The sequence below is a fragment of the Callionymus lyra genome, chromosome 7 (genome assembly GCF_982586985.1).
Source record: "Callionymus lyra chromosome 7, fCalLyr1.hap1.1, whole genome shotgun sequence".
Classification (NCBI taxonomy): Eukaryota; Metazoa; Chordata; class Actinopteri; order Syngnathiformes; family Callionymidae; genus Callionymus; species Callionymus lyra.
The window spans coordinates 21585394-21603861 of NC_141824.1; the positions used below are offsets into that span (position 1 = coordinate 21585394).

The 18468-nt window shown below is 46.6% G+C and overlaps 4 protein-coding genes across 16 annotated transcripts; 2 read left to right on the forward strand and 2 right to left on the reverse strand.

Moving 5' to 3' along the window:
• Positions 1 to 2937: 2937 nt before the first annotated feature.
• On the reverse strand, positions 2938 to 9667 carry iws1 (interacts with SUPT6H, CTD assembly factor 1). Of its 2 annotated transcripts, XM_087796077.1 has the most exons (15): positions 9489 to 9667; positions 8869 to 8963; positions 7145 to 7664; positions 7009 to 7062; positions 6720 to 6924; positions 6289 to 6340; positions 6120 to 6220; positions 5889 to 6039; positions 5738 to 5820; positions 4983 to 5112; positions 4771 to 4888; positions 4588 to 4699; positions 3779 to 3835; positions 3596 to 3707; positions 2938 to 3191 (listed from the first exon to the last, which is right to left on the reverse strand). In XM_087796077.1, the coding sequence occupies exons 1-15, from the start codon at positions 9529 to 9531 to the stop codon at positions 3066 to 3068; spliced, it is 1959 nt and encodes a 652-aa protein (XP_087652203.1). In that variant the 5' UTR covers positions 9532 to 9667; the 3' UTR covers positions 2938 to 3065. The 2 variants fall into 2 exon arrangements, with proteins under 2 accessions (XP_087652203.1, XP_087652205.1); XM_087796079.1 differs by lacking the exons at positions 2938 to 3191; positions 3596 to 3707; positions 3779 to 3835 and adding an exon at positions 3890 to 4043.
• Positions 9668 to 9995: 328 nt separating this feature from the next.
• Positions 9996 to 12474, forward strand: wdr74 (WD repeat domain 74). The gene is made up of 2 exons (XM_087795693.1): positions 9996 to 10653; positions 11825 to 12474. The coding sequence occupies exons 1-2, from the start codon at positions 10051 to 10053 to the stop codon at positions 12356 to 12358; spliced, it is 1137 nt and encodes a 378-aa protein (XP_087651819.1). The 5' UTR covers positions 9996 to 10050; the 3' UTR covers positions 12359 to 12474.
• A 610-nt stretch (positions 12475 to 13084) lies between these two features.
• LOC148075631 (myb-related protein A-like) lies at positions 13085 to 15693 on the forward strand. Of its 10 annotated transcripts, none has more exons than XM_087795692.1 (7): positions 13085 to 14303; positions 14360 to 14724; positions 14781 to 14907; positions 14964 to 15152; positions 15235 to 15272; positions 15364 to 15545; positions 15617 to 15693. In XM_087795692.1, exons 1-7 carry the CDS (start codon positions 14208 to 14210, stop codon positions 15646 to 15648), a joined length of 1029 nt encoding a protein of 342 aa, XP_087651818.1. In that variant the 5' UTR covers positions 13085 to 14207; the 3' UTR covers positions 15649 to 15693. The 10 variants fall into 10 exon arrangements, with proteins under 10 accessions (XP_087651818.1, XP_087651813.1, XP_087651816.1 ...); XM_087795687.1 differs by having other exon boundaries at positions 13085 to 13503; positions 14114 to 14163; positions 14246 to 14303; positions 14964 to 15545; XM_087795690.1 differs by having other exon boundaries at positions 13085 to 13503; positions 14114 to 14163; positions 14255 to 14303; positions 14964 to 15545.
• On the reverse strand, positions 15562 to 17983 carry ilkap (integrin-linked kinase-associated serine/threonine phosphatase). 3 transcript variants are annotated; one of them, XM_087795697.1, is made up of 9 exons: positions 17767 to 17983; positions 17577 to 17681; positions 17287 to 17407; positions 17115 to 17224; positions 16961 to 17054; positions 16799 to 16886; positions 16595 to 16722; positions 16090 to 16291; positions 15562 to 16018 (listed from the first exon to the last, which is right to left on the reverse strand). In XM_087795697.1, the coding sequence occupies exons 1-9, from the start codon at positions 17807 to 17809 to the stop codon at positions 15908 to 15910; spliced, it is 1002 nt and encodes a 333-aa protein (XP_087651823.1). In that variant the 5' UTR covers positions 17810 to 17983; the 3' UTR covers positions 15562 to 15907. The 3 variants fall into 3 exon arrangements, with proteins under 3 accessions (XP_087651823.1, XP_087651821.1, XP_087651822.1); XM_087795695.1 differs by having other exon boundaries at positions 17568 to 17681; XM_087795696.1 differs by having other exon boundaries at positions 15564 to 16018; positions 17115 to 17221; positions 17568 to 17681.
• Between the last annotated feature and the right edge of the window lie 485 nt (positions 17984 to 18468).

Sequence of the window (18468 nt, forward strand, 5' to 3'; positions counted from 1 at the left end):
TCCTAATGAGCCCGGCTCGGAGCGTGTGATCGCCCACGGACCTGCTTTCACACTCCTGCTCCACTGCTGTACGCAGCTCTGCGTGTCCTCTCGTTTGTGGGACATCTGTGGTGGTTTGCTACCTGGTTATTAGCTACAGGTCTCTCCGTCTGGCCACCATGAAGGACTCAAGACTTCCCGCAGCTCTTTCTGGATCTCAGGGGACCCCTAGGGGGAGTGTCCTTTTCCACCCACCCCCTCCCTGAGGGTTTGCTCTTGATGAATACCTGCAGGGCTCGACCAGCTGGAGGCCCCTATTGGTCCCCGAGGAGAGAGGAACATGTCTCTATCTCGGCGCTCCAGTCAAGAAAAAAGACATGTTTCTTCCCGGTTCATCCTCCCCGTGGTCCTCCTCCCACTGCGGCCCCCTTTCCTTCATCCTCCCTCTGGCCCAACAGGACAAATGCAAACATTGCAATACGTTGAGTCTAAAATCTTTATTGACAAAATAACTGAATCGATCAGACCAGCTGACCCGGATCAAACGGTTGGTTCCTGTCTTGGTAGCCATGTGAAGCTGCAGCGGCCGGAGGTTTCCCTTCCAACGAAGGCCTGACCCTGAGGGAAGCTGAAGGTCCTGACGCTGCTGGTCGAGCTCAGAGACAAGCTGAAGGCTGCAGGACTGCCTGGAGTCTGCGGAGGAGTCGTCATGCAGGAAGATTCTGTGACCAAGTGATCGAGAGGGAAGACGGGTGGACAGAACCGGGCCGGAGCAGGCGGTTGACTGAGGTGTGCAGGGGCATGGTTGGTCCCCCCGCTATAAAGTTGAGGCGGCGGGGCATGGAGAACTGGAAATCCAGATGTGATGGACGGTTGTCTGGGGATAGAGATGGTGTTCCAGTCCTGCAGTCCCAGCATCTGAAGAAGCCAGACATCCTGCTGGGATTCCGAGGGAGAAGGAGACTCCAAGCAGAACTCCGTTGTGAGGTTTCTGCAGACCCTCTTGTTAACATGATGCCAAGACTCGGAGTCACAGTGTCTACCGGCAGTCCTCTTTAGAGTCCTCTGCTGCAAAATACCAGGTCAACGGTCAGTGTGATACGGGACGGGAGGGAAAGCGTGAAACAGAGGTGTTGGAGTGATGCGGTTTATAAGGTAGTATTTTCTCTGAGGCGCCACCTACTGATGATTAAGTTAAATTTTTCCTGAAAGTTCAACTTTAACGTGTAACAGAAGACGATTTTAGTTGTTGACTCTGTTTGTGGAAGAATGTCAGTGCCATCAGAATATTGAATGGTTGAATTTAACTCTTCGAATATCTTTTGTTTAAATGTTCTTTTTTATGATTTTCTTTTATGTAGGCATCAAATTATCTTTTTGAATAACAATTCAATCATTTGTAGATGTGGAAATTAGTAGAAAAACCCCCAAATATTTTCAAAAGGATTTATTACACATCGAGTTAGATATTAAAATCCCAATAATTAAAAAATAAAATGTCTAAATTCAATATTTTTACATATCCTTTTTTAAAATGTTGGTACAATAGTTCCAGCATGATTGACTGAAAGTTCGATCAAGTTGCTCGGTAGTCTTTTGGTGTTGAATGGTGGCACTGTTATACAGTACATATACTATTTTTATATTGAATTTAAACAGCTACAACTAAAAAAAAAAAAGAATTAAGAACATTTCTTTTTTTATTGTTGGATAATACAAAAGTATATGTGTAAAAACGAATTGATTTACATTAAAAAGGATGCAAAACAACAACGTTTTAATAACATATTATGTTATTACATTTGAGTTAAATTTAAACATTTATGAACAACTACACACTGAAGTGACTGAAGGAGGTTGGATTAGGAGTGAGAGTGAGTGATGAATGTAGACGACTTTACCTCTTGGTTCTGTCGGTGTGAATCATTTTGTGTATCTTGCCAAGAAATATAAGCGGAGACGGTGGACGCGGACACTGAAACACAAACAGAGTGAAGGATCCTGTCATTCAGCTGAAGCTTCCCCACGACATTAACACATGTGGACAGTTTCATCATCATTATCATCATCACTTACACTCAATCCAGACAAAAACAAACTCACTTTTGGAAGCTTCTGATCGGAGACTCCTGCGGGACTTTTGAGGATGTTCAAATAAAATCTTGACCAGAAGATCATTACCAGTGCAAAGTGTCTCACACACACACACACACACACTCCTGTGTCATTCAGCTTGAGTGCTTGGGTTTTACCAGACTGAGATCACCTCACTGTGGGAGGAGTCTTGTCAGAGTGGGAGGGTGCTGGTCTGAAGCAGGAGAAACCTGGTGAAACCTTTTGCAGATCTTTTACTTAATGTCTGTGATGGAACGCTACTCTACTGAGACTTCATGAGTGTTTTAGATCCGATTATCATCTTCAGTCTCTTGTACCTGGTGAGTCACGGCCGATGCTGGACAGGCAGAAGACCTCAGGTGGATATGAAGACACAATTTACATGAGATGTTCAACACTTGTCACATGACTCTGGCCTTGGGGTTGGGTCACATGTCTCAGTGGTGATGTGACAACAGCGTACAGTTGAAAGCAGATTTGAGGGGCGACACACACACAATGACATCAACAAGCGGATTAGTCCGACACATAAGGGGTTCAGGTGTCGCCGCACCTCCCTGGCAATGCGACAACTTCTGACGTCGACTGTGATCTGCACCGCGATTGGCTGGCTGCGTCTCTCAGGTGAGGCGTAAGCGTGCAGGGGAGCAGGTCTGTTCATACAGGTAACAAAAGAAGTGATTCGGATCTTTTCTAGACTTTCACTGAAGCTTGTCCAGCTGGTCCAGCCAGCTACACCCCCCTTGCCACGTTCCAGTGCCGAGGTCACACACGTGTTTTCATCAAGGGTCTCTCCGAGCAGCGACAGAATCAACACGTGGACCAGTTTGTCAGTTTTGTGTAAAAATCTTTATTTTTGAAAAAAAAAAGAAGAAAAAACAGGAAATCACCATCAGGGGGCGCTAAAGTTGAGTCCAGGTATTAAGACAGTGAAAAGGGTGGGGGGAGGGAGGGGGGGGCAGTCGCACACGTCAGAGGGGCATCTTGTTGCCCTCCACACTGATCTTCACCGCATGAGCCGTCTTCGTGAGCCGCCGGATGTCTGCAAATCGCCGCATCTGTTTGTCAACACGAGTCATCCCCTTCTTCATGGGAGCCTGGCAGGAACAGAAGACACTGCGTCAGAACATATGCAGGAGCGGCAGGCGAGCAAAGACAGGCAGCGGCACTCTGATGTTAGCAACACCCCCGATGCACAAGCGGCACACTGCTCACACGGACGAGGGGGTCCTCCATGCAAGACTTACTGGCCCTTGCAGACATCAGAGGAAACTACAGGGGCATTCTGTTGCCTTCGATACTGATCTTCACAGCTCCCTGAGGACGGAGGATCTTCCTCTGCTCTGCCAGCCGACGCTGGTGCTTCTCCAAGCGACCCACCCGCTTCACTGTGGTCTGGGGGGCCCAATCATAGCTCAACCTGGAGAGCTCGTCTGCACGTACAACACCTTCGCCCTTGACCACGCTTCAAGAAGATGACCTCCCAACCTTCTTCACTTACCCGGCTGGACTCCATCTCCACATTCCACTTGGGCCGCACCACGTAGTCCTTGTTGGACGGCATGGGCACCCGAGCTCTGGCGCAGAAGCCAGGATCACCGGGGCGCAGGGCTCTGCAAGAACATCATGAGTGACCATCATGGAGATAAAGAACCTTCTGATAAGCACCGTCACAACAACTTACTTTTCCTCTCCGGTCAGTTGCTTCTCAAGGTCTCTGCGGGGAGTCTGGCCGCCGGAACTGGAGACAAACAGACAGACTTGAAGGTCATGGAGAGGTCACAAAAGCAGAGACCAGATTCTGGAGCGAAAGTTAGTAATGTCACGGCATTCATTTCAATGGCTCTGATGGAGGTCCACACGTCAACACATGACCACATGCATGACTGAACCTGACGAGTGGAGAGAAAACATCAGGTTCTTCCCTCTTCTCCACCTTCTGAGGATGACTAAGGTGAGCAGAGGTGATGAAGAGGAGTATAGGAGAGGGTGAGGATAGGTGTAGGAGAAGGACAAAAGGAGTCGAGGAGGAGTAGAAGAAGACGAAAAGTGGGATGAGGAGGAAGACGTGAGTGAGGAAAGGAGGAGTAGGAGAGAGGTAATGAGGAGAAATGGTGAGAAGGTGTGGAGGAGGAGAGGCGGGAAGGAGGAGAAGCAAAAAGAAGGAATAAGGTTCAAACAGGGTGATGACACGTGAGCCACCTGTCCATTACTGATATGAGGGGAGGGGGGGGTGAGAACCAAGAACGATGTGTGTGAAAGGAACCGTGATGATGTCATCAGTGTGTCGCAGATTCATGATGATGTCCTCAGTGTGTAGCAGAGTCATGATGATGTCCTCAGTGTGTAGCAGAGTCATGATGATGTCCTCAGTGTGTAGCAGAGTCATGATGATGTCATCAGTGTGTCGCAGATTCATGATGATGTCCTCAGTGTGTAGCAGAGTCATGATGATGTCCTCAGTGTGTGGAAGAAGAGTCTTGTCAATCGTACCTCCGGCGACTCTTCTGTGGCATCTGCTGGTCGAGGTCTCGCTGCTGTCGCTCCTCCCTCGTCATGCCTTTGTAGTTGGAGGTGAGACCAAAGATCGGCCGCGACCACTCGTCTGCAGAGACACGCACGCTTAATTATGCGGGTGGAGGACATGAACAGCGCCCCCCAGTGCCCGTCTCTCACTGATGAGCTTGAGGGCCAGGTCTTTGTTGGCCCGCGACTCTTTGGGATGCTTGTAGAGAAACATGACGGAGCGTCCGACCCCGCTGTGCTTCAGAGTCTCCTGACTCACACTGGGTAGCTGTGAAGAGAAGAACATGGATGATGATGATGATGATGATGATGATGATGATGATGATGATGACACGCGCACGATGCTACAGCGACTGACGAACCTCATGCAGGATACGCAGCAATTCCTCACGGATCTTCAGAGCAGGAAGAGACTTATCAGGAAGTGGACTGATCCATTCTTTAATGGCCGACATTACTCCACTGTCGATGAATGTCTCCTTTAGGTCCTGTCTGACACAAACATACACACATATTACTTTGCAGAGGCTGTGTGTGTGTTTTTGTGTGAAGCAACAAAATTCAAATTTAGTTCGAGTCATTTAGAAAAAAAACATTTAATGTGATTTTCTAATTTAACAAGTGGGTGTGAGAGAATATTCATTCACTTAAATATATATATATATATATATATATATATATATATATACACACACACACGCACATTTTAAGATACAGTATTTCTTTTAACTGCTTTTTTTCTTCCATCAATAAATATTTTATTTGCATCCTAGTTAGTTTAATTATAATATTTCAATTACGTGCGTCCAAAATATAATAATTTCATTTTACAAATCAAATTAACATGCATTTTAATTAAGTTTGATCATCTTCTGTGTGGCAATTAAGCTTCTGGCCGCTAGATGGCAGCAGTCAGATTACCAGCGATGACCGATGACGAGAGGATATGGTCGACACCAGCAACTTTAAAAAGGTAAAACATATGTCCAAGATATGTTTGTACCAATTTGGTTTAAAAACAAATAGAAGCGTTTTTTTAAGAGTCATGCAGTCTGGAAATTTGATCACTGCAACTAATGAAAAATAATGAATAGTGGCAGGTCGGGGCGAGGCTTACTTCTTCAGGTGCATGACAACCGAGGGTAGAAGAGTGAGCTTTTTCAAGGCTGGTTTCTTCAGGCCGTTCAGAGCTCGGTCCTCCTGTCCACACAGCAGCGGTCAGCAAAACACGACCAGAGGAATGATGACTTTTGGATGGACTGACAAACCTCTGCAGCCTCGGTCATCTTGGTGATCATGGCACTGACTACGTCGTCGGCGTCGCTGATAAATGTCCCTCCGTCACGGTGCCGCCGCTTCTTGCCACTCATGGCTTTCTTACGGGCGAGCATGATGTCGAAGTCAGACATGAAGCTGTTGCTGCAGAAAAAGTTATTCGTCAATCTGGAGGCTGGAAGGAGGAGCATGCGTAGGTGTGCATGTCTGGGTGTTACACTCACTCATGGCCGCCGCGGTCGACGCCGTCATCAGAGTCAGAGTCCTCCACCTGCTGCTCTGGTTCCTCCTTCTTGTCTCCCTCCAGGTCCTCCTGGTTGAAGCCCTGCAAACACGGAGTACCAGGTGTTTCGCCATGTCGTGGTAGAGGATGCTGCAACTTTCCACTCTCACCGTGAACTCCTCCTCGTCTCCAGACTCTCCAAAAATGTCGGCGATCATCTTCCTAAAACAGCAAAAGATTCCGGTTGAAATCAGACCAACAAAGCAGTGACGGGCAATTACATTTTCTCAAGGGCCACATTTCGTACAGTGACTGTTGTGAGGGGCCATTAAGCAAAAGTAGAGGCACAAAATATTATTTTAGATTTGCTTAAACAGTTGAGAGGAAATAAATTCTCACAAATATGGAAAAAGCAGACAAAAAAATTGTGATAAAAAACAACCACTTATAACCATATTTAGAGTTGAAATAGTAATGAATAATAATAATAAGTTCTTAGTTTCTACATGATCTCGACTCATAAGGGCCAAATAAATAAGTGTCACCTGGGCGAAACTACTGGAGAGTCTTGAGAAATCGCCAAACCTAGAAAAACACTCACTCTTCTCCGTCTTCTCCTCCAGACTCGCTATCACTTCCAAACAGCTCCTCCTTCTTCTTTTCCGGCTCAAGTCTGGAGGCGTCCTCCTCGTCACTGCTGTCCGATCCAAGTTCTCTTAGTTTAGCAGCGAGACTTTTGTCTGGACCCTCTGAACCTTGGTCACTGTCGGAGTCTTCCCCTTGTGACCCGGATCGCTTCTTCTTAGCTGCACAGAGAACCGATCACCGTGGTGATGCATTAATCCAGAACAGAAGGAAGATGAACCAACAACAGGGGGAGGTGTTCTCACCAGGTTTGTCGTCGTCATCCTCGCTGTCGGACAAGATGGCCGCTTTTCGTTTTACTGTGGGGGAAATGAAACGGCATCTGGGTTAGCGTTCAAGAGGTCATATCTACTCTCAGGTGGTCTGAGGTGTCACTGGTACCAGGTTTGTCCTCGCCACTGCTTCCTTGTTCATCTTTATCACTCGCAGCAGACGTCTTGACTTCAGCCCCCTCGTCCTCACTGTCCGACTGCATGACGCCCTTCCATCGTCCACCTCGTTTCTTTCCTGGCTCGTCCTCCTCGTCAGAGTCCAGTGGATCTGCCCCTTTGCTGACTTTTTCCTCTACATCCGAGCCATGATTTGAGGATGCTTTTGGTTTGTCATCTTGGTTGTCAGAGTCACTATGTGCTGCAACTCTGGCGCCGCCATCGTCCGAGTCCGACTCATGATTGACAAGAGAGTCCTTCTCACGGTTTGTAGGCGACGGCGCCTCATTACCAGGTGAGCTCTTCCTACGTTTGCTACGCGATTCATCATCACTCTCTGCGTGTCTGGAACCCTCCTCGGCCTCAGAGTCACTTCCATCCTCGCGGGGAACGCTAGGGTGCTCCGCTTCTGAGTCACTCGCCTCTCGTCTGGTCTCCACGTTGTGAGAGTCTTCGTCGTTGCTTACCTCGCCCTGTAGGGGGGGGCAGAGTCATGAGAACCATCAAACTGTAGTCTACACATCAGTCAGCTGACTTTGACACAAAAACAACTAAAGCAAATGAAGCCACATTACAGTTCTTCATAACTGCGTTGTTGTCTTCTGTTGATCTTTTGTGCCTCAACATGCAAACTAAAGGTTGCAATTCTGGCTTTTCTGTATGGAGTTTGTATGTTCTCCAGACTATCCGGTTTCCCCCAGAATAAAATAGAACATAAACATAATAAAACTTTATTGGTGATTCTAAATTGTCTATGGTTTCTGTTGTGTCTTCTCTTTGTTGATGACTAGAGGCAGGTTGAGCAATATTTTCGAAAATCCACCATGGATTTTAAATTGACAAGAAGACATTAGGAATTTTATCCTCATATTTGCACCAAAGCTTAAGAGAATTGCTTTCAGTAAGTGCATCGATTAAATACGTAATATGGTTTGAAACCAGAACGTCCTTATTTTGACGTGATGTTCCTGCTCAAGTCTTGTTATTTAAAGTAAGTAATTTGTATTTATATAGCGCTTTTCCAGACCAGGGTCACAAAGCGCTTAAACAATCAAAACAATTCTCACTAAAATATAAACTTTAAAGGTCAAAATAAAACTGACACAGGAGTTCCAGAATATTTAGTGCACGAATGCTCCTACCCAGGTGCAAAACAAATAGACTCAAGGTCTCATTCATTCTTCGGGCTATTAAATTGTACAATTCTGAGTTCGGGGGCAGGAGTGGAGTGAAAGTATCTGGATGTTCTGTTCTATGTTAGTCTTTGTATCCTTTGTCTTTGTTGTTTTTCTTTGATCTATGTTCTTTGTTCTTTGTCTTTATCTTTAGACTTAGATTGTGTCATCTTGTTCTTTCTCTTTATGTTCTTGTTGTTATTTTATTTTAATTTATTTTTTATGAAAAATTGCTGTAGTTTCTGTGGCTATTGGAAGAAAAAAAAAATTCCCGAAGGAGACCTCCTGAGGGATCAATAAAGTTTTACCTTACTTTACTTTATTGGGTATTTTTTGATTGTTAAGTTTAACTTTGTGACCCTGGTCTTGAAAAGCGCTCTATAAATACTAATTACTTACTTACTTACCACCGGGGATACTTTGGAAGCCTTGTTTACTTAGACATTCCTGCCTACCACCCATGTTCTCAGAAGAAAAAAAAACAAGCACACCAGCTACTAACCTCCGACTGAACCATTCCGCTTGTGGTGTTCTCCCTGTCAGACTCGTGTTCATCCTGGACTGGTGTTCCACCACCAACACCATCATCATCCTCATCTGGACAAAGGGATAATTTAGAGGCATCAAACCCCTTTTCATAGTTTGTTGTTTTCGTAACTACTATACAATAATACTAATGACGTAGAACACAATTGTTAATCAAGAATATCGAGAGTTTCGGATTGAATTCGTACAAGAGCCACAAATCTGACATTTTCTCTGAAGTTTTCCCTTCCTTCAAACTCCCTCGCAAAAAACCTCTCGCCTGATAATACTGGTTTCATATGAATAAATTAATCTCTAAAAACGTACAGACATACCTACTGAATAGTACCATGCTGTTGTATGATTGTGTACATGATTGTGTTTATATTTAAGGTCAAGGGATCTGTACAAATCCAAAGAATTGTAATTGAAAGACTATAAAGGTCGTTTCGATTATTTTATATCGGGAACAAGATTGAGGATCAAGATCGTACATTTATAACATCAATGTATATTATTGTTTGGGAATGAGCCAAGTATCCAGCGAATAATGTTTGTTTTAGGCTAATATTAGCATCGTGTTAGCTTGTTGTTTACCGGAATGGCTCCCGGACATGACGTCGTCTTCTTCACCGCTCATGATACAGTTTTAGGGGTGATCCGCGCGACGATACGCGGGTGAACGTCCAGATGGATAATCTTCAGACACAGCCTGAGTTTGAATAGAAAGCAGAGAACTCAGAGGAAACCGTAAAACCTTGTGTCACAAGATGGTGATGCCGCAACACCTACGCATGCGCTAACCTTTATTTTTATTTTTTGGTTCTTCTTCGTTTTCTTTTCGACACATCGAGCTCACTGCCGCCCTCTGCTGTCGGGACTACTGTCGCTTCCTGCTTTCATTACTTCACTTTTGTTATCCATACGTCTATATATTGTCGACACATGCATGACACTACAACATCAACTCGCGACATGACTGCGTTCTTAAAAAAAACAACCTTATTCTATATTTTATTATTTATTTATTTTAATACGGGGGGTGACCTGTAGGTGGCGGTGTTGCTGTACATGCTGCTCCACACTAGAGAAGGCGAAGAAAAAGACACGTGTCGAGCAGACCAGAGACTCGTCCAACTTCTGATACTTCTACAGTCCGATGGGGGACAGTAGTCGCTTTTGCTCCGTGTGGCTCGGTTCCGAGACTGGAATCTTGAAGGGTGTCAGTGTGGCCCGGAAACGAGCCTTTAATTTCTGCAACACCTCACAGTTGAGCCGGGACCAGGAGGTTCGGGTCTTGGCCTGGGGGGACTCGACGGAAAGCGAGGTGCTCGTCGGCTCCGTGGACGGAAACGTCAAGACCTTCAGCATCGAAAAGGGGGTTTTCACTGATGTCAGGAACTGCGGGGATCCAGCTGAGGGCCACTTTGTTGGTTTGGCTCCCAACGGAACCACTCTTGTCACATGCAATGAAACTGGATCAGTGCGTATCTGGAAGGAAGGGGACGAACCTGCCGTTCAACTGGACGCAGGGAAGAACGTGTGCAGGATGAGGATGGACCCGGCTCACCCGAACAGAGTCGCCACAGGAGGGAAGGAGAACGGACTGAAGGTCTGGGACCTGGAGAACACGGAGAAACCAATATTCTCCACCAAGAACTTGCGGAACGACTGGCTGGACCTTCGGCGCCCACAGTGGGTCCGGGATCTGGCTTTCATACCGGACTCGGAAAAGCTGATCACATGCACGGGGTACCACCAGGTCAGTACAGGTCCACAATGTTGTTTTCACTTCTGTTCTGAGTCCCCCCCCCCCCCATCTTAGTCACGTGACATGTTCAGAGTAGACTGTACTTTCTGAGGAGGCTTCGATCATTTAACATCTGCAAGAAGCTCCTCTGCATGTTCTACCAGTCTGTGGTGGCCAGTGTCATGTTCTATGCTGTGGTGTGTTGGGGTGGAAATGTGTCCAAGAGGAGTGTCAACAGGTTGATCAGGAGGGCTGGCTCTGTGGTTGGAATGAAGCTGGACTGGTGACAGTTGCTGAGAGGAGATCATTGAACAAACTACTGTCCATCATGGATGATGACAGTCATCCTCTGAGCACTGTCATCAGTGAGCAGAGAAGCAGAATGAGTGCATGAATGCTCCTACCCAGGTGCAAAACAAATAGACTCAGGGACTCATTCATCCCTCGGGCTATTAAATTGTACAATTCTGAGTTCGGGGGCAGGAGTGGAGTGAGAGTATCTGGATACTCCCGAAGGAGACCTCCTGAGGGATCAATAAAGTTCTAACTAACCTAACCTGAGAACTGTGCTACAAACTGGGGGCCCTGGACAAATCATGCCCATCATTGAAGGGCCGATTTAGATTTCTGTCAGCTACACTTGAATTTAAGTTTCTACCTTGATGTTCTCACCTAGATTGAACCTCAGGTGCGTTTATTGTCTATTTATTGTCACATTTATGATTTACTTATTCATAGCTTCGATTAGGTAGTTAAGCTGGAAATTTAAAAACGCATACAATTGGAAGAAAACGATCTAAATTCAGAGTGAAAATACAGAAATATTCTCCCCTTACCTCAGGTGCCACTTGAGTTTGAGACCCTGGTTTATATCCTCTAGTTTAGACTTTGATGACAGCACTTCGTTGCATCAGATATTTGGAATCTATACCTGTGTACTGATGTCAAGGTGTTTCTCTGTGAGTGCAGAATGCTGGAACATTCCGTTTGTACTTTTTAAAATTCTCACCTGGTTCAACGTCAGCCTCACAGCTGTTCTTATCTTCATCTTTGTACCAGCCTTCGCTGTTTATCTGCTACATGTGCAGTTTTAAAAGTCAGCTTTTCTTATGTTCATGATAACTGGTACATCAGTGCATTTATCAAACTTAAAAGATGCTGACGTGTATTTTCGTCCCTGCAGATCCACGTTTTCGATCCCTCCACGCCACAGAGGCGTCCAGTCCTCGAGGCAGAGTTCGGCGAGTATCCTCTGACGTCGCTCTCTCTGCCGGCGGCCGGGAACGCGGTCGTGGTAGGAAACACGCACGGTCAGATAGCTGTGGTGGACCTGAGGAAGGGGCTGGTCCGCGGGGTCCTGAAGGGGTTGTCCGGCGGTGTACGTGACCTGCAGTGCCACCCTAGTCAACCCCTGGTTGCCTCGTGCGGACTGGACCGCTTTCTTCGGATTCACAGCTTAGAGGACCGTAAGGTGGAGCACAAGGTCTACCTGAAGTCCAGACTGAACTGTGTTCTGCTCGCCAGCCGGCACCAAGATGTAGCCGAGTGCACAGAGGTGGAGATCAAGGAGGAGGACGAGGTCTGGGACACTTTGGAGCGGGTGGGCGAGGTGGCTGATGAGGTGGCTGATGAGGTGGAGGAGCTGGAAAGTGGGAAGGCGATCACGAAGAGAAAACTTTCAAATGATAAAGAGGGGGTGAAGAAGAAAAAAAGATGAAAATTCGGGCGTCACTTCCTGGCTGTGTCAGATATGGGTTATTAAAGAATCTTTTATGTTCTTGATGCTCAGAGCAGTGTGAGGCAGTGTCCAAATAAATCTCTTGTTGTTTTGAACCATTCTTGTGTTCCTGGTGATCCTGGTTAACTTTCTGTGTACATGGCCATGGCTATATCCGGGAGAGCAATCATTTGCTCTAATAGACTCACGCATTGCTTTTCAGGATAGTTAAGAGTCAGTTAAGTTATACATTTAAAGGGCAACTAATGAAAACCAGACGTACCTGACTTGCATGTTTCAAATGTTCAAGTCTTCCTTTTCCAAGAAGACCCTCATCATGATGTTTTGAAGTTATTACTTTGTAAAGAAGTTACGAGAGCGTAGCGCAATAATGTAATCCCGCTCCGTATCGTTTGTACACCGGTTCCTCTGAAGGTGGAGAATGTAAATATTTTAATTAGGGGGGGATTTGTACAAGCAGACGCATACTGATGAGTACAATAGAGGTCCAGGATCTATTTAGGAGACGCTTAAATCAACACATTGCCTGTTATATATTTACACAAATATTGAAGTCAAAGATCAATGATGTTTTTGAAAATGATATTTAATATGGTGACCAGGTCAATACAATAAAAAATACCAGATTACTCGTTCTGTTTCATTAATTTATACATTATGGGTGTGAAGTTTCACAGGAAACTGCACCACATGATTAAGAATCAATTTTTTTTTTCTTTAGCACAAGTTAAGGAAAACAAAAGTGCAAGGTGGGATCGAAGCCCTTGTGGGCTTGTACAGAGATCCTCACCTGCTCAAATCAGACACATGACATTGAGGCTAAACTTTTTATCCAAAAAAGGGCAAAACAAAAATATGCATCAAAGAAACGACATATTCATTGCATTAAAAAAATGGTCACAAATCAGGATATTTTTGTTAGATTATTGACATTTTTAGAAGTCATTTTATGATTTCAAAAACAAGTAAAAGCCACCACCTTGTCAAGCCAGAAGCTGCCACAAGCTCCGCCCACATGAATTACGTCATCACGCTCGCGCGTGGTGATTTGTTGCAGCTTCATTCTACAGGTGAGTTGATCCCAGAAACACTTCCAACGGTGGAAAAAAACGTCGCTGCTGCAGGTTAGTGTGAAAAGTGTGACCTCGGTCGAACTTTGGATCATTGTTTCAGATCCAGTTCTGGGTCCACAAGTGTCAATCAAAAACACACAACCAACAGAACCGGACGTTGTAGCCGTTATTTACCAACAATGACTTGCATTACGAAGATGTCGCTAAAAAATTGTGTTGTTAAAACTGAATATATATTCGATCGACCGAAACACTGGGACCTGTCGACCCAGGCTCGGATCAGACTAGAGCCGACTGTTAGCTTTAGCCGTTAAACTGTCAGAACCATGTTAGTCAAGATCGTTGTATCGCCACAGACTTTACACAGGAAGCTACACGTCCGTTTATCTATCGAAGGTCTCGAGGTAAAAATAAAAGTTGTCACCTGTCACTCGTCTTTGCATCCTCCCTCTTTGGTTGCAAACCAAAATTGCCGGCGCGGAAGTGACGTCACGATATGTACCGGAAAACGAATTTACTAAAGTGTGAATGTTTATTCTTTTAACGGATTATCCACTGAAAACAACTTCCCGCATCAGATTAAGAGGACACTTGGGTCAAGTGATGATATTGTTTTGTGTAACGTCAGCGACTATTCACAAATTTGTTTTGTCGTTGTCAGGACAACGCAGGAAAGATGAAGGGGATGGCCGACTTAGAGCTGAGCCACAGGTGAGGAATCCGCCGGATGTGTCGACGCGACAGGACTCGTTTTCATGGACCCTCTGCTCTGCTCCACCTCTGCATGGATAAGACGCTCCAGACATCACACCTTCACCGCAGTCAGACCGTGGAGGTCCAACAGAGACAAGGTAAGGAAGAGACATCCAGGGCAGAACCTGAGCCTGACTTTTGCCCTTGTTGGTAGCAGAGTCCTCCTGCAGGATCGGAGCGACGTCTGGAGGACTCGAAGGTGGTTCGTGGTTCCTGGAGACAAGAGGAGGACCAGATGGTGATGAACGTGCTCGCGGGGATGTTGACGATGGTCCTGGCTGACTGTTCTCTCCGTCAGTTGGTCCGACTGGTCCGTCATTTTGGGAACAAGTGCTGGACCAAGTTGGCCAGGTTCATGGGCAGAAGGACGGGGAAGCAGTGCCGCGAACGCTGGATCAACCACCTGGACCCCACTGTGAAGAAGAGCACCTGGACGGTGGAGGAGGATCTGATTCTCAGAAGGGTCCACAGCGAGCTGGGCAACCGCTGGGCAGAAATCTCTAAACTGCTCCCTGGCAGGTGAGTGGTCAGAAGGTCGGTCCAGGGAGGGCCGGGTGATCGTGTCTGTTGTGCAGGACGGACAACGCCATTAAAAACCACTGGAACTCGACGCTCAGGAGAAAAGTGGAGAGAGCGAATAGCTCCTTGTTCCTTCACACTCCCGATGGGCTTCCTACCGCGACCTTGAAACAGCCATTAAAGGTAAGATAGTCATGGCTTTCACCGCTACCTCTGATGTCTGTGCCCTTCATCGCCAGGAGGAAGACGTCGACGTCACCTCTTTTGATTGCACTGATGGTGCCAAGTCCTGTCCCTTCTGTGGCTCCACCTTCAGTCAGAGACCTGGACCACTGCCTTTGGTGGCAAGTCCACCGAAGATCTCGATGAACCAGAAGTCACCAAATACCCAGTCCCAGAAAGACACGACCTTTCCTTCTATGTCTTATGTGAGGCTAACTTGTGCTTTTATTGTGAAAGGTCCGCAGGAAATACTTATGTGTGCGTCTGTCTGTGTGTGTGTGTGTGCAGACCGATGTGCTCGCTGTGTGTATTCCAAGAAACGAAAGGTCAGAGGTCATGTACAGGAAAAAGTTGAGGAGGGGGGTGGGGGGGTGTTAGTGGTCCAGCTCAGGTGTGGTCAGGTGCTGATATCCGTAGGAAGCTGCAGATGGTGGAGAGGAAGATCAGAGGTTTGGAGATTTCAGGTTCTCCAAAGACTGAACCGGTTGGCAGAGAATCATTCTCCATGGATGCAGTTCTCAGCTGGCTCCCGGACCCGGACGAGTCGGTCTGCTACCCACTCGTCGGACAGGACGTGTTGTTGTGTCCTCCATCTCCAGGTTCTGACTCGGGTTGAGGACTGTGCCATGAGCTGCAGACCTACAATTGTCCTCTCCCTCCGTCTCCACAGCTGCCGGCGAAAAGAACCTTCGCCTGATGTGAAAAGGTCCAGTTATGAGTCGCAGGTTGAGTGAAGGATCCTGCCAGAGGGGATGTTACCAGGGTCTCGTGTTACTATGGTAACGTACGCTACAGTTACAGGCTGAGTCAGCGACTGTTTAACTCATGAATGAATGAAAGTTCATGAATGTTCGAGAAAAGTTTGAAGACGATTTTATCGTTCCACACATCTGTGTCCACACATCAGTGAAAGATTCTCTTCACTGTAATGTTCAATTTGTTCAACAGAAATAAAAAAAAACTAGTCTGAGCTGCTCACGCTGAGCAGGATCACAGTCACGTTGTCTCCACTCCCTCTTTTCACCGCTTCGCTACACATTTTCTGAGCCGCCGAATCCATCTCTCCGCCGTCCTGTGAGAGGAGAAGGTCGGCCAGAGGTCAGTGACGGGGCTCAGTGACCCCAACAAACGCCGGCGACTCACCTGAAGCACCTGAAGGACGAACTGAACGGCTTCTTCCGGACAGAAGACTTTGAACAAACCGTCACAAGCCACGAGAAGGAACCTGTCGTTGACCGTCAGCTGGCACCGCCTCAGGTCAGGGGTGGAGATGACGCCACAACGCTTGAACTGACCATCACCGATGGACCTGGACACCTCCAGGACTCCCAGGACTCGTCCATCCCTGAACAAAAACATCCATGATACTTTGTGTGTGCGTTTGTTTACATATGTGTATTTGTTCATGCATATGTGTGTGTTTGCGTGCGTATGTTTGTATGCGTGCAAATTTGTGTTTGCGTGCATATTTGTGTTAGCTTGAAAACATGTGTGTGTGTTTGTGTACATATGTGTATTTGTGCATGCATGTGTGTGTTTGCGTGCGTATGTTTGTATGCGTGCAAATTTATGTTTTTGCGTACATGTGTTAGTGCATATTTGTGTCTTTGCTACGAAAACTATGCGTACAATGTGCGTTTGTGCACACCTGACAGTTCCACCAGCTCTTTGAATCCTCATCCGCTCCTCATAGTTTGTCGGGTTATGCTCTTTACTTAGAGCAAGAACCACCGACCTTTGACCTCCATCGGCCTCCTCCATCCGGCACAACACCGCCTGCGTGAAGACACACAAGACACGCGTCGCTCGAAATCAGCTTGAGGTCCGACTCGAGAGAAGGTCATCAAAATACCCGGCTGTCTCCGAGGTTCGCCACATAGACCGTCTGGTCCAGAACGAGGAGGCAAGTCGCCGTGCAGCCGTCCTTCCACGCCGGCTTCCTTTGTGACAGGAAGTTCATGAGAACAAGGTTCAGACGGGACATGAGGGAAGGAGGCAGGGAAAAAAGGCTCACTGGCTGGAGGCTTTCTTCAGGAACTCCTCATCCATTTGCCTGAAGCTGTCGACTAGACACCTTTTGATCTGCTGGTCCAAGTTGTCTGTGCTCCCTGGAGAGAACACTGAAGACATGAGAAAATGGAGCACGGAGCAAGACTGGACTCTCTCACCTCTGGGGAAGTTCTTGATCAGATACTTGTGAAGGTTTTCAGCTGCAAACCTGGACGCCCGTGAGCCTCTGTGTCCGTCGAAGACGGCGAAGCACGAGATTTTGGAGCTGCTGAGAAACGGCGGTCAGGAAGCACATCTGGACTTCTTGCATTGGTCAAAACTGAGGCTCACATCTGGGCTGGCACCCTGTCCAGACCTAACTCCTGCAGGTCACTCAGCATCACGTGAGTGTCCTCCATCTCATCCCTCTCTCCTCGAGACTCGGCCACGAACCCCTGAAGTTGCAGGAGCCCTGGAGACACGACACCTTTACTGTACCCACCCCCATCTCTGACCTTGTATCTTCTCTCTACTCTATCGCTGACCCTGCACCTTCTTTCTACTCCTCCACCGACCCTGCGCCTCCTATCTCCTTCTCTAGAGTTGAACAAACATGTGAAGGGGTTGAAAACCTTCTTTACAAACTTTCTTTATCCTCTCCCCCTCCTGCTCCAGAGCAGCACAACACTCCTCATCTCGCCTCCTCTTGAAACGGTCTTCCTTGGGTGTGGGGTCAGGGTGTAGATCTGCGGGAGTAAACATCGTCAAGGACATGCCTTTATGTTTTGAGGACGTAAGGAGGCTTCAGTGTCTGGTGTAGGAAGCACTGACCGGTGGTGTGTTTGGGCTCCGGTAGGTCGCCGAACAGATCCATTCTGGACGCTGGGCTTCGCCACAGTTAGCCCGGGTGAGAGTCGAATACAAAGAGTGACACTACTTCCTCTCTCGACTCTTTTTTTTTGATGCCACATGCAGCGTGACATCAAGTCAAGCACTCATTCTTCTTTCTGACATGTAAACCTCAGGTCCTGGGTTCTGTGGCGTCCTGGTGTTGTTTTCTTCGATTGCTGTTTCAATGGCTACACGGCTACTTACCGCCCTCTGCTGTCCGTTGTATAGATTGCGTTTGAAAATGTAAACAACCTAGTGGGTAACAACTGAACTACATCATGACAGTACGATTGTGATGTTCTTACGATTGATGACTGGTGCATGACCAGGCGTCTTCGGAATATATACATAAATACTTTTCAGTATTTCCATTTCATTATTATATATTATTCCATAACGGTTTAAAACGTGTTTGCATGCATTAAATCTAAAATATAATTATAATATTAATAATTATTGATAGATAGATAGATAAAAACTTTATTGATACAATAATACAATAATAATACTAAAATAATAATAATAAATAATACAAAGAAAAGGAAATGCATGAGGAGAGAAACTCTGCATGTACGCTGATTATCAGGTTAGTTGGCCAGAAAAATCAGCAGGTTTCAAGATTTTCCAATCTGATGAAGACAG